This window comes from Vicugna pacos, chromosome 20, assembly GCF_048564905.1.
Source record: "Vicugna pacos chromosome 20, VicPac4, whole genome shotgun sequence".
In the NCBI taxonomy this organism is placed as follows: domain Eukaryota; kingdom Metazoa; phylum Chordata; class Mammalia; order Artiodactyla; family Camelidae; genus Vicugna; species Vicugna pacos.
In genome coordinates, this window is record NC_133006.1 from 9436672 (window position 1) to 9449320 (window position 12649).

The 12649-nt window shown below is 40.9% G+C and overlaps 1 protein-coding gene across 1 annotated transcript in view; it reads left to right on the plus strand.

Annotated features, from left to right (window-relative positions):
• PKHD1 (PKHD1 ciliary IPT domain containing fibrocystin/polyductin) overlaps positions 1 to 12649 on the plus strand; it is a 365190-nt gene that overhangs the window by 167245 nt on the left and 185296 nt on the right. The window contains exons 46-47 of the mRNA XM_072944834.1: positions 5225 to 5360; positions 7903 to 8149. Coding sequence (XP_072800935.1) covers positions 5225 to 5360; positions 7903 to 8149 — 383 coding nt within the window. The remainder of the gene's footprint in view (positions 1 to 5224; positions 5361 to 7902; positions 8150 to 12649) is intronic.

The window sequence follows — 12649 nt, forward strand, 5'->3', positions numbered from 1 at the left end:
ATTTATACTGTTTGCTGTATAGTATCTGAGGGTTTTTTTTATGTGATTCTCTAATACTTGCCTCAGTGTGGGTTTCTACATGATAGACGTTAGGCTGTAGATGACTTCCCTGCTCCTGTAGGGCCAGGGGATCAGAATGTAAATGAAGCACAGAGGGCTTCCTGGAAAATAAGTGCTAGTTCTTCTTAAGGGAAGTTCATGACCGCCACTGACTTTGGACCTATACTGGGTTCCCTATGTTCTTGTTCTTGAAGGAGTTACTTGCATATTAATGTCACAGTCAGAACAGTGTCAGAGACGGGAGAGATACAGAGTACTTCTGGGGACCAAGGAAAGAGCATCCTCTTTAGTTTGTTCCTGAATACTTTGACCAACTGAAATTTAAATAATTATTGACTTTCGGGCTTCCCTTGGAGATTATTTCAGAGATTTAGCTGTAAATACTAAAAGTAAAAAAAATCATTTTCTTACCAAGCTACATTTTCCTATGTTTACTTTTCCAGCTTACTTCATTACATCTCCTCTGAACCATCCTTTTCAAAGGGAAATACCTGCCAGTTTTTCCTTTTCTCTGAAAAGATTGCCACCTTGAGAGGTGATTCTTCTCAGGTTGCACAGTGTTCAGGAGAAGATGGGCCCAGATTTAGATTCTGTGATGCTGGAAATAACCTTAGAGAAGATGCTAAAAAACAAAATGCCCATCAAGCTGAGGAACTAACTGTCCTGGCAAATTTATGTCACAGTATCTTAATTGATGTGAAATAGACATCATAATTAACGGGAGAGTGACCTAAATTAAGATACAGATTATGACAAGAGGGTGTTTATCACGAGATAACAAAAAATAATCTCACCCCTGGGGTGTGAGTCACCATCAGTCAATGCAGCTGAGGGCTTCTCTGTCTCCTAAGAAGCAAATGAGGACCAGAATCCCCCGATGGAAACTGTTAATTTGTTTAGGAGACATCTAGGTCCTGGTTAGGCATCCAGATCATAAAACCATGTAATTTTAGAGCTAAAAATTACCTACGAGTTGATCTAGTCAGAAGTCCTGAATTTACAGGTAAAGAAATTGAGGCTTTGGGAAGTCAGACGATAGACCAGGATCACACCCAATATTGTAGAGCCAGGTCAACCCCAGTATCCTCCCATACCTGGGCAAGTGCTCGTTCAATTACACGTGGAAAATGGCTTTGGCAATGAGCATTTATTAGTGCCTTCTCCAGTATTCTCTAAGAGTTTTCCATAGAAGGCTAAGCCCCAAGAGAGGGTCTGAGAAAAGGAAGATTCTTAGGTTAATTACATTTAGGATATGCTGTTTCAGGGGATTTCATCCCGCGTTGTGTATTAACACAGTAAAGTCTCTGCAAAATTCTAGGGTTAGAAACCAATGAGAAAAATATCTATGAATCTTTTTTTTAAATTTTCTTTCATTTTTAATAAATCTTTATTTAACACAGTATCGCTCAGATTTATTTGGGAACCACTTTTGTTGCTGTATGAAACTGTGTTAGTTGTTAAAAAAAAGTGATGCCAAATCTCTGTGTGGTTGTAGGAGTCTGATTTTAACCTCTTTCTTTCAAACCTGCCATGTCTTTAGGAATTAAAATTTTCAGAGGATCTGGGCTACCCATTCTTAGATCTTCCACCCATGCGTAATTGCTGACACCCAGTTATCAGTGAGTCCTATCTTAAAACAAACACTAGTTTCTGGAAGAACATTTATTAGAAAGGTTTTTTTTTTCCCTTTAGGCATACTTGTGTGTATATTGGTACTCTCATGCCCAACCATTACCTTTATATTGTGATGGGTGGAATAATGTTCAGTGAGGGTGGCTTTATCACGCATGAAAACGAGATGCACTAACCACGTGGTACATCCTAGTTTGGTTGCGCGGTTTGCTTATCTTGCTGTTCTGTCTGGCTTTCCACGTAATTAGTAATCCCTCTTAACACTCCCCAAGATGTCCTGATTTGGATATAAAATATGATCACCCTACTTTTGGAAGTATCAGTAGGAATGGTGGCCCTTTTGATGTTATTGTAATTAATTCAAGCAGATGATCCTACTCTAAAAAAATATCCTATTCAGGCAGAGGCTGGTGGGGTGGCTTCATGCGTCCTCCTGTTTCTCTAAGGATTTCTTCTTGTTTTCACTTGTGAATCTGTCTTCCTGGATTTAGACCTTTCGTCTTTTGGGTTCTCTAAATTCTGTCATCAGACCCCTTCTCTTCTCCATGTACTTGCTCTCCCTGGGAGAAATCTCATTTTCTCTAGTGGTTTCAGTCACCATCCACATGCTCATGTCTCCCATACATTTGCATTCATTTCTGTTTTGTGCTTTCAGTTTGCAATCAGTTTCCTTTGCTTCTTTTTTTCTCTTACATTCCGAACTTGATTTGTCCTGCCTTGAATACTATCTTTTTTGTTTACTCATTGGAAAGTTTTTATTCTGTTATGACTATTTAAGTCCTTGGACTTAGATTTGTGACATGCCTGTTCGCTTTCATGAAATCTCAGTTACATCAGCACCGTTAAACTTCACCTGAGTCACGCAAGGACCTTAAACTTCTTTAATTTCTTTCTTCATCCTCTCCTCTTGTATATTACTTTTCTCTAGTATTTGTTCTACCTTTTAAAACAAATGTTTCCCAGAAATATATTTATAGAGAAAAATGCACAAGTCACAAGTGAAGAGCTCAGTGGATTTTTATAAAGCAAAACCCACGTGCCTACCACCCAGCTCTAAAAATAGAATGTCACCAGTTCCTCTGAAACCCCCTTCATGTCTGCTCCCAGTGAACCCAAGCCCAGCCCCCCAACCACAGGGGAACCATTATTCAGACTTCTCAGACATAGGTTAATTTCAGATCTGTTTTTGAACTTTACATGCATGGAATCATAAAGCGTGTAACTGTTCTTTCGCACATGACGTCTGTGAGATTCATCCATGTTTTTATATGTGGCAATAACTTATTCTTCCAGTTGTTACATACTATTCCATTTTATAGGCTGTACCACAACTTTTTAAAGCCATGTTGCTGTGGATGGGCATTTGTTTGTTTGCAGTTTTGGGTTATTACAGAGAAAGCTGTGATGAACACTGTCCTCTATGCCTCTTGGTGTTCGTGTGCATGCATTTCTGTTGAATAAGTGGCAGATTGTTAAGCTGCTGGCTCAGAGGATAGCCCTTCAGCTTTAGTGGGTGATGCCAAAAAACAATTTCAGGTGTTTAAACTTGCACCAGCAGTATGCGAGAAGGGTTGCACAGTGAGGTCTTGGAATTTCTCTTGACCAACATTTTGAAGGTTTTCCTTCTGTCTCCCTGGTATTGGAACTCATGCTTCTGATTCTCCTGTATTCCTCCTTTCTGATTTAATTCTCATTTTATTAGAGCATAGCCTATAATAACTTTCTGAACTAATGGTGGGGGGGGGGGAGCCGGGGGCGATCTATGGGAGGTAAAGATTTTGACTTACAAATGAAGACCCCCATCTTGGCAGGTTGTTGGCCATAGACTACTAGACTGGGGTTCATTTGGCCTTGACAAGTTGAAGGTAGTGTGTCTATTCTTGAGATTAAATAGTGTCAGGGTGCCCTGATTCTAGGTCTCTTAGGTGTAACCTTTTAGTTTTTCCTCTTTGGGGACTTTTAGGATCTCATCCTTGTTCCTGGTATCTTGCAATTTTAATATATACCATGCTGTGGCTTTTTCTTCTAAACACTATGTTAGGCACCAAGCAGGACTTTAAAGTCTGGGAAAAAAAAATCATATCCTTCCCTTCAGGGAAGTTTTCTTCACTTATTTCTTTGATAATTATCTCTTCTGGATTTTCATCTTTCTTGAAATTGTGATTAATTGAATATTGAATCTCCTGAATTATTTTTCTAAACTTAATTTTCTCTCTGATTTGCCCACGGCCTTTTTGTTATACTTTCTCGGATATTTCAGTTTTTCTATTGAATTGATTATTTCTGCTCTCCTGCTTTTGTTCATTTTTCTTTTCTGAAAAATTGCTTTTAAGGCTTCTACTTGTTTCATGCACATAATATTTTTATTTCTTTTATCTATATTTTTATTTCTTTTATTCATCTTATATGTTCTTAATGATAGTGCTTAAGTTTTCTTCTGATTTCTATACTGGCTTTGTCTCCATTGAGTTTCTTTTCTCCTGTTTTTTTCTTTTTATTACTGTTGGACGCCCTTGATGAATTTCTGGTGATCCTCAGACATATCATATTTTTAACAGTGGAACAGTGATTGACTAACAGCTTGATTAGATGGACTTTTCTGCTGAAAAGATTTTGTGGAAAATCCTGGAAGCAGTTTCTGTTTCTTTTTAGACTTTTTCATATTTGTTTTTTATGGTAACATACAATAAAATGGGCTTTTTTGATGGAAAATTCTATAAATTTTAACACATGTGTGGATTGGCATAATCATCGCCACCACAATCAAGATACAGAACAGTCACATCAACCTGAAGAAACCCCTCTCTGGCTCCATCTCTGCGGCCGCCACATCCTCGCATCATGTCTAACCCCTGGGGGTCACCAGTCTATTCTCTGTCACTACAGTTTTTCCTTTTCGACAATTATAGAAATGGAATCAGTTAGTGTGTAACCTTTTGAGACTGGCTTTTCTCACTCCCAAATGCCTTTGGGATGTATCTAACTTGTTGCAAGAGACAGTATTTTATTCCTTACTATTGGGGGCCAGTATTCTACCATGTGGATGTACCACAGTTTGTCTGTCTACTCATTTGTTGAAGGACATTTGAGTTGTTTCCAGATTTGCTGATTGATGGCAACCAGAACTGGTGTAACCACTTGTGTAAGGTTTTTGTATGAGCATAAGTTTTCACTTCTCTAAGGGATGAGTGGCTAGGTCAGTGGTAGGAGTGTGTTTAACTTTGTGTGAAACTGCCAAACCACTTACTGAAGTGGTTGTACCATTCTGCATTCCCACCAGCCAGTGTGAGGGTTTCACTCATTTCTTTTCCTCATCAGCACTTGGTACCATCACTGATTTTTATTCAACCATCCAATTGGTGTGTAACATACCTTATTGTGATCCTTTGCTGTATGTTTGATTTGCAATTTTCTCCCAGTCTGTAGCTTTCCTGTTTACTCACTTAACTGTTTTATTCATGTATGAAAATTGTGTTTTATGTGGCCAGGCCTCATTTTTTTTTCCATTCCCCCCCCCACTTCTAAATCACAGGGAAGCCAGTGTATGTCAGCTGGGATCAAAACTCCCAGAAGGCGGGAACTGAGAGTATCTAACACAACGTTTGTGAATTTTGATCTCACTGACTGTGTGGCTGTCAGGACCTGTTCGGGCTGTTCCCGAGGACAGGGTGAGTTGTTTGAGTGGATAAGACAGATAGTGAGTAAGTACTCATGTAAATGAGGTAAATAGTGGCCAGCCATTGTGGTTCATTATTTCTTTCAGCTGTAAGATTGCATCAGTAGAAATTGCGGCTCCAGTCTCCTAGAAGAAGTCCGAGAGGAGGCCAGGTGCTCTCACTGTGGCCCCTGCAGCCGCACATCCTTTTCCCAAATGGATCTGTCACCCTGTATCAGTACGGTGCCGTGTCTCTGCTGGGCCCTGAGCTTCTTAAAGACAGGCATCACATCTCTCCTTTTAATTGATGTAGAGTTGATTTACAATATTGTATTAGCTTCAGGTGTACAGTATAGTGGTTCAATATTTTTATGGATTGCACGCCATTTAAAGTTATTATAAAATATTAGCGATGGTTCCCTGTACAACATGTCCTTGCAGCTTATTTATTTTATACACAGTAGGTTGTACCTTGTAAGCCCCTACCCCTATCTCGCACCTCTGCTTTCCCTCTCCCCACTGGTAGCCACTGTTTTGTTCTCAATATCTGGTCACACCTCTTTTGCTCAGAGTTTTATTATGTGTAATCTGGTGCCCAGTAGGTTTGTTCATTAAATTAATGAATGGAATTGGATGGATAGACATATGGATATAAACTTACACACATGTAAGCTTTCCTGAAAGAGCCAGAGGTCAAGTACTTTATATTTGTAACAGCCCAAGGCTTGCTGTACTCACAGAGACACCATAGGAATTCTTGTTCACTTATTAACCATATCTCAGAGGTGGTGAGAATTACCTTGGAGAACTCATGGGCCAAGGTGAAAAGATGGAGAGAGCAATCTATTTGATTTGATCTTTGTAAACAGACAAACCAAGTAATTCAAGTAAATACGCTCTTGTGGTTTGAATCACCAACCTAGATAATTGTTTGTTTTTTTTCAATTAAATGAATAATCAGCAAGTCTCCACTGTGCTCCCCTCCCCATATACATAGAGCCAAAGATTGTTTTTATTTGGGTGGCATCTGAGTTTAAGATTGTAGAAGTCATAATAGGAATAAAAAATGCCTTATGGCAGTCATTTCGAATGATAATTCCTCAGCTATTTAATAGCTTCACTGTTTCATATCGTTCATAAGACCCTGAAAAAGAAAGCACACTACTTCTTATGAGCTCTAATCTCTTCTCACTGGATGATCTTGGCTAAGCCGTCTCTTTCATTTATTTAAAAAAAATGTCTATTTCCGGTTCTGTTTAAGGAACTGAGTGGTACAGAGATGAAATACACATAGTTCTCGTCTGCCAGGTGCTCTCCACCTAGGAGCAAAAATTAACGTCTAAGCCAGTGAATGTAATAGTGTGATGCATCTGATACTGTAGGATTGAACCAGGTCAGTGGGGGGAGCGAGGAAAGGGGTCAGGTAAGATCTCATGATAGAATGACTTGAGCAGGGTTTAGAATGGTGAATAGGAGTTTGCAAAGGGGAAGAGGCAGAGAAACGTATGCAAAAGAAAACTCCAAAAAGTGAGTCATGTTTGGGGAATTGCAAAGAGGTCCAATAGGGCTGAGTTGTAGAGCTGCTTGTGGCATTAGATGAACTACAGAAGTCACAGCGGGTGGTATCATGGCACCTTGGCTGCACTGACAGTTCACTGCATGGACCTTGGTGGAATGCAGGATGAAAGCATTAGCGTCCCTCTTTGTTTGTATCTTACTTTTAGATTTTTTTGTGTGTGTGTGCCTTTTATCATGTATATATATATAATACAGCACTATGGTAGCATGTACACTATGAGATGGGTACTGAAGTTTTAAATGTTAATGACGGGATGTGGGTATTGTTAGACCACTGCTGCAGTTTCTTCCCAGCCGACTGGACTGGCCGCTGTCCTGATGAATCACGTGGAGGTTGTGTGAGGGCAACACTGCTAAGTGTAGCCCCGGAGCTAATGCTTAAAAAAATCTGTTACTGTTACTATTTGCCCACCTGATTGATCAAATATTGCTTTTGAGGGTAAATATTTAAAGTATAAATCTCATAAGAGGTGGGGTTAGATCTGCCATCAAAGAACTGGAGCAGAGGGATGCAAAGACTAACCCACAGCACCTTTAGTGGTTGGTAATTAGTAAATTGATGTTCTGTGTCTCTAGTTCCCACTAGACTGTCCTGAGTGTTGTAGAACGGTTAACAGCACCACATGCCCGTGGCACTGCCAACCACCCAGGCGTGACAGCCAAAAGAGATGGCAGATGACGCCAAATGCCCCCTGGAGGGCAAACCCAGCCCTGGCGGGGAATGACTGCCCTGGAATACAGGCCACATGAAGGCAGTGCCTCTGCGGCTCTTTGTTTCCTTCTGTCCCCAGCACGTCCCACAGAGCCTGGCCGCAGGCAACGCTCAGGATATGTTCTTTTTCTTGACTAAATGAGTACATTATAAAGCGGTGTAAACATGCGATTCAAAGTACTGAGAACACCCCAGTGACTTCAGTTGCCATTCGTGACAGCAGTCTTTCCTTCCATTGTGAAACCGCCTTTCTTGCCGTTGATAGGTGGGTTTACCGTGAAGACCAGCCAGCTGAAGTTTACCAACTCTCCAAACGCAGTAGCATTTCCATTTCCTCATGCAGCAGTTTTGGAAGACTTGGATGGGTCTCTGACCGGGAAAAATGGACGTCACGTTCTTGCTTCCATGGAAACCCTTTCAGCTTCTTGTTTGGTCAGTGACAGCTTCAGTCAGCTGGTCCACGGCAGCGTCTGTGAGGAAAACGTGCGCTTTCATCGGATGTCTATTGGCTTGTAAGTTGAATTAATTCTACATTTTGGCTTGTCAACGGGTGTGCATATATCTATCATTCAGTCTATTGATATCGGTGGAAGGGAAACTGTTTCCCAGATTCTGTTTGAAGTGTTCAGTTCTACGACAGTGAAGTGGGAATAATTTTGACAGCTGTCACATCCTCAGTGTATGGTCATTTTAGGTTGATTCAAATTGCAGCGAACTTTCCAGAACGCTGGACCAGATCTCGTGGCGCTTGACCTCTCATTGACATTTCGAGTTAATAGCTTCCTCTTGAAAAGACTTGCAAAAAGCAGAACTATATTTAAATTGAGTATTATTAAAAAATTCCAAAATGTCCATCCTCATTTATGTGCATGTACTCTCCACAAGCTCTCTCTAAGCATTCCGTATGCTCCAGGGACACAATTCTCCAGGGAAGCAAAGTCGCTTCACCCAGTTCATTTTCCTTGTTAATTTCATGAGCTACTGGATCCATGCAATATGCTTCCTGTTAATACGGGAGCAAGGACTCCATGGTTATGCTACTCAAACTACCACTGAGTTAGCAGCTGGGCTGTTTATAATGTGTAATAGGATTGCTTCTGCCCTCTTTAATTTCTAGGTAATGGTTACTGAGTGTCTAGGGTTCTATCTCTCACCTGTTTCAAATGCATTGTATCTGTTAGCCACACTTCTTTCCTTCCTTGGTTTTTAAGTGTCCCTAACTGCATGACTGTTAAGTCAACTGCTTCAGCGAGACCATGCTGGCATCTTATTTGAACAGAGAAATGCCAGACAGTGAGTGCGTCAGTGTGGTCAGGCCTGTATTAAGCCTGCATTCGGGATGCACATGGCACCAGTGGCTAGACATTCCGTTTCAGACGCCTTAGCAAGACTACTAGCACTGAATCATCTCAAAGTGTTCCATTTTTGCTTTCCAGACTGTTCATTATTCTAACTAATGTTAATGGGCCCAATTCCAGTGAGTGAAATAACAACGTGGAAGGATATGTTTTCATTTCTAAGCAGTTTGATTGTGTGGAGTATGACTTATTTATTTACTTTTCATTCTCAGGGATGCATCCTGAGTTTTATTCTTGTAGTGATTTTAGCAAACATGTTTATAATGAGCATGTTGAGATTCATAAAAGGTAGTCATTTATTTCTTACAAGCATTTTTTGAATGAAGAAAATCAAAATAGACCTGTGTAGTTAAAAAGAACATTCTGTGCTTGTATGATATTGATTTCTCTGTATTCTAGATACTCCTTTTTTTATGCCTTCCTTGGGGACTTGCTGGGAGATGGTCTCTTAGAGCAGCCCTTAGTGGTGTTAGAAGGCTGTCCGGATGTGACCTTGTCTAAGCTTCTCTTCTTGGAGAGCTTCAGGATGTGGTAGGAAAAGGTCCTTACCTTGGCAGCAGGTCATGATCCCAGCACTCAGGGACTGTCAAGGTCAAAAAGATAATAATCTGATACTATATTCTAAGTAGATTCAAAATACTCCTTGCAGACTTAGTAAACAATCTTATGGTTACTGGGGAGAGGGGGTGGGAGGGAATAAATTTGGGAGTTTGAGATTTACAAGTGTTAGCCACTATATATAAAAATAGATCAAAAAAATCTTTCTTTTGTAGAACACAGGGAACTATGTTCAGTATCTTGTAATAACCTTTAATGGAAAAATATGAAAATGAATGTATGTATGTTTATGCATGACTGGGACATTGTGCCGTACACCAGAGATTGACACATTGTAACTGACTGTACTTCAATTAAAAAAAATACTCCTACTAGGGTGAAAAAGTTGCCTGGATTTGCCTGAAATTTTCCTGGTTTTAAAATAGAACATCTCATGTCCCAGAAACCCTTCAGTCTTGAGAAAACCAGGATGGTTGGTTACCCTGTTCCCTATGTTTCTATTTTAGAATTTCCAGGTTGATTCACAGGTCTAGGACAAATGCTCAGCTACCCCAAATTAGCCCGAGGGAAGTCTCAGCACACTTCCAAGGAGAAGTGCCTCGGCCCTCGTGTCCTCACCCCCAGGGAGATGATCTCTGAGGCCCCGCAGACTCACCACAGAAGTCCTGCAGCAGAACCCCCGCCCCAGGTGATTTATATTCCAGGGTTAGAAGCACAGCTCTCAGGTCCTTCTGACTTTATCTTTCCAGGATTCCATCCCCAGCTATTTGTGTTCAGTGACTTGATCTCTGTCCCAGAGCATTGTAACCTCATTAGGAACATGTCAGAGATAATAAGCAATTTGAATTCCGCGTAGATGCAAAGTTGGCTGCATTTCATGGAGAAAGGATTAATTTGTTGTGCTCTTTGCCCTGGAGCAAGCACCCTAAGAGTTGATTTGCAAAGCTCTCACGGTCCCGATCTTTTGGAGTTGCATGTTGATGGAGATCTGATGTGGCACAAAGACTCTGCCGCCTTCCCTCTCACCTCTTACCCCCAGTGGCCCCAGCACAGGTCCCCAGAGGCCAGGGGGTAAGGCGTTCACAGCTGCATGAACAGGGCACCCGGCCCCGTCACTAACAGTCAAGTGCTTGGGGTGTGATCTCTTCCTTGGAGGCCCCTCCTGCTCCATTTTCACTGTAAAGTTCCCTGTTTGACACTGCCAACCTTCCCTCATGACCTTTCCCAAGGCTGATGGGGGCTCATATCTGTGCCCCTTCCTGCTTTGTAGCCCCCTCTGACTCGACCCCTAGCGGCTGGGTTGACAGAGGCATAGACATATTTGAAGTTGGTAATAATGTTTAATATTTATGTGAAGGAAAAAATTCCCACCCTCTACAAGGCAGAGTCTAGTTTCTGTTTTGCTAAAATGATGACGTGCCTGAGCCACGTGATTCTCTCTTGCTCACCAGTTCCAGAAACGTGCTTTCTTCGGGAGGCACAAGTGTTCAGGACGGCCTTTCTTTCCCAGCTTCCGTTTCTACCAACCTCATCCTTACTGATGAGACGGGGGTGGTGTTGGCCCTACCCGTGGAAGACAGGACTTCATTTCAGAAAGATGTCCGCCCCCTTTCCTCCAGGAGCCTCATAATGGTGACTTGCCTCACAAAGTTCCTTGGTTTATTATTGATCCCCAGTTTCCTCTGTATAGAGATAATTACCAGGGACAAGGCTAATATCACCAATAAGTTTTTTTTTTTTAATATTGAAGTACAGTCAGTTACAATGTGTCAGTTTCTGGTGTGCAGCACAGTGTCCCAGTCATGCATAGACATACATATATTTGTTTTCATATTCTTTTTCATTAAAGGTTATTACAAGATATTGAATATAATTCCTTGTGCTATACAGGAGAAACATTTTTTTCTTTTAATCCATTTCCATACATAGTAGCCAACACTTTCAAATCTCAAACTCCCAAATTTATCCTCTCCCACCCTCTTCTCCCCAGTAACCATAAGATTGTCCACCATGTCTGCAAGTCTGTCTCTGTTTTGTAGATGAGTTCATAATGTCCTTTTACCCCTTTTTTTGAAATTCCACATATGAGTGATAGCGTATGGTATTTTTCTTTCTCTTTCTGGCTCACTTCACTTAAAATGATGATCTCCAGGTCCATGCATGTTGCTGCAAATGGCATTATTTTATTCTTTTTTATGGCTGAGTAGTATTCCATTATAGAAATATACCACAGCTGCTTTATCCAGTCATCTGTTGATGGACATTTAGGTTGTTTCCATGTGTTGGCTGTTGTATATAGTGCTGCTATGAACAATCAGTAGGTTTGTGTGTGTGTGTGTGTGTGTGCTCCTTTTAGACCTCCTCTGTAAGCTCTTCTCTCTGCCCCTTCCATGCTAGTGTTCCTTAGGGTTCTGTGAGAAGCTTTCCTCACAAGCCTTGCTCTTCCCACATGATCTAGAATATTCCACAGCCTCAGTTAACATCTACTGATGATTCTAGATTTTTTTCCCCTCTAGTCTACACTGCTTTGCTGAATTCCAGACCCATTTCTCCAATTGCCCTTAGGATCTGCACTGTCCACCCAGCACAGGTGGCTACTGAACCATCGAAATGTGACTTGCCCACGTGGAGATGTGCTCTAAGTTTATACACCTGATTTCTAAGACTTCATAAGAAAAAAAGAATGTAAAATAGCTCAGTGATTTTTTTCTGTTGACTATGTTGATCTGATAATGCTTTGACTATATTGGGTTAAATATATTACTAAAATTAATTTCATCTGTTTCTTTTAAATTTCCCCATGCGGCTATGATAAAATTTGAGATTGTATCTATGCCTCGCATTTATGGCTTGCGTTCTACTTCCACTGAGCAGCCATGCTTCAGTATTTCCACTCGAGTATTCAATAACTGTCTCAAACTCAATTTGTCAAAACTGAACATATGATCTTTATTCCATAGACCTGTCCCTCCCTGGGTGTTCAGGCAAATGATTCAATTATCTAAACTAGAAATGGGAGTCATCCTCAACTCATCTTCCTACTCATTTCGCACATGAGTCACCTACCAAGTCCAGTCCATTTTCTCCGCTAGAAAA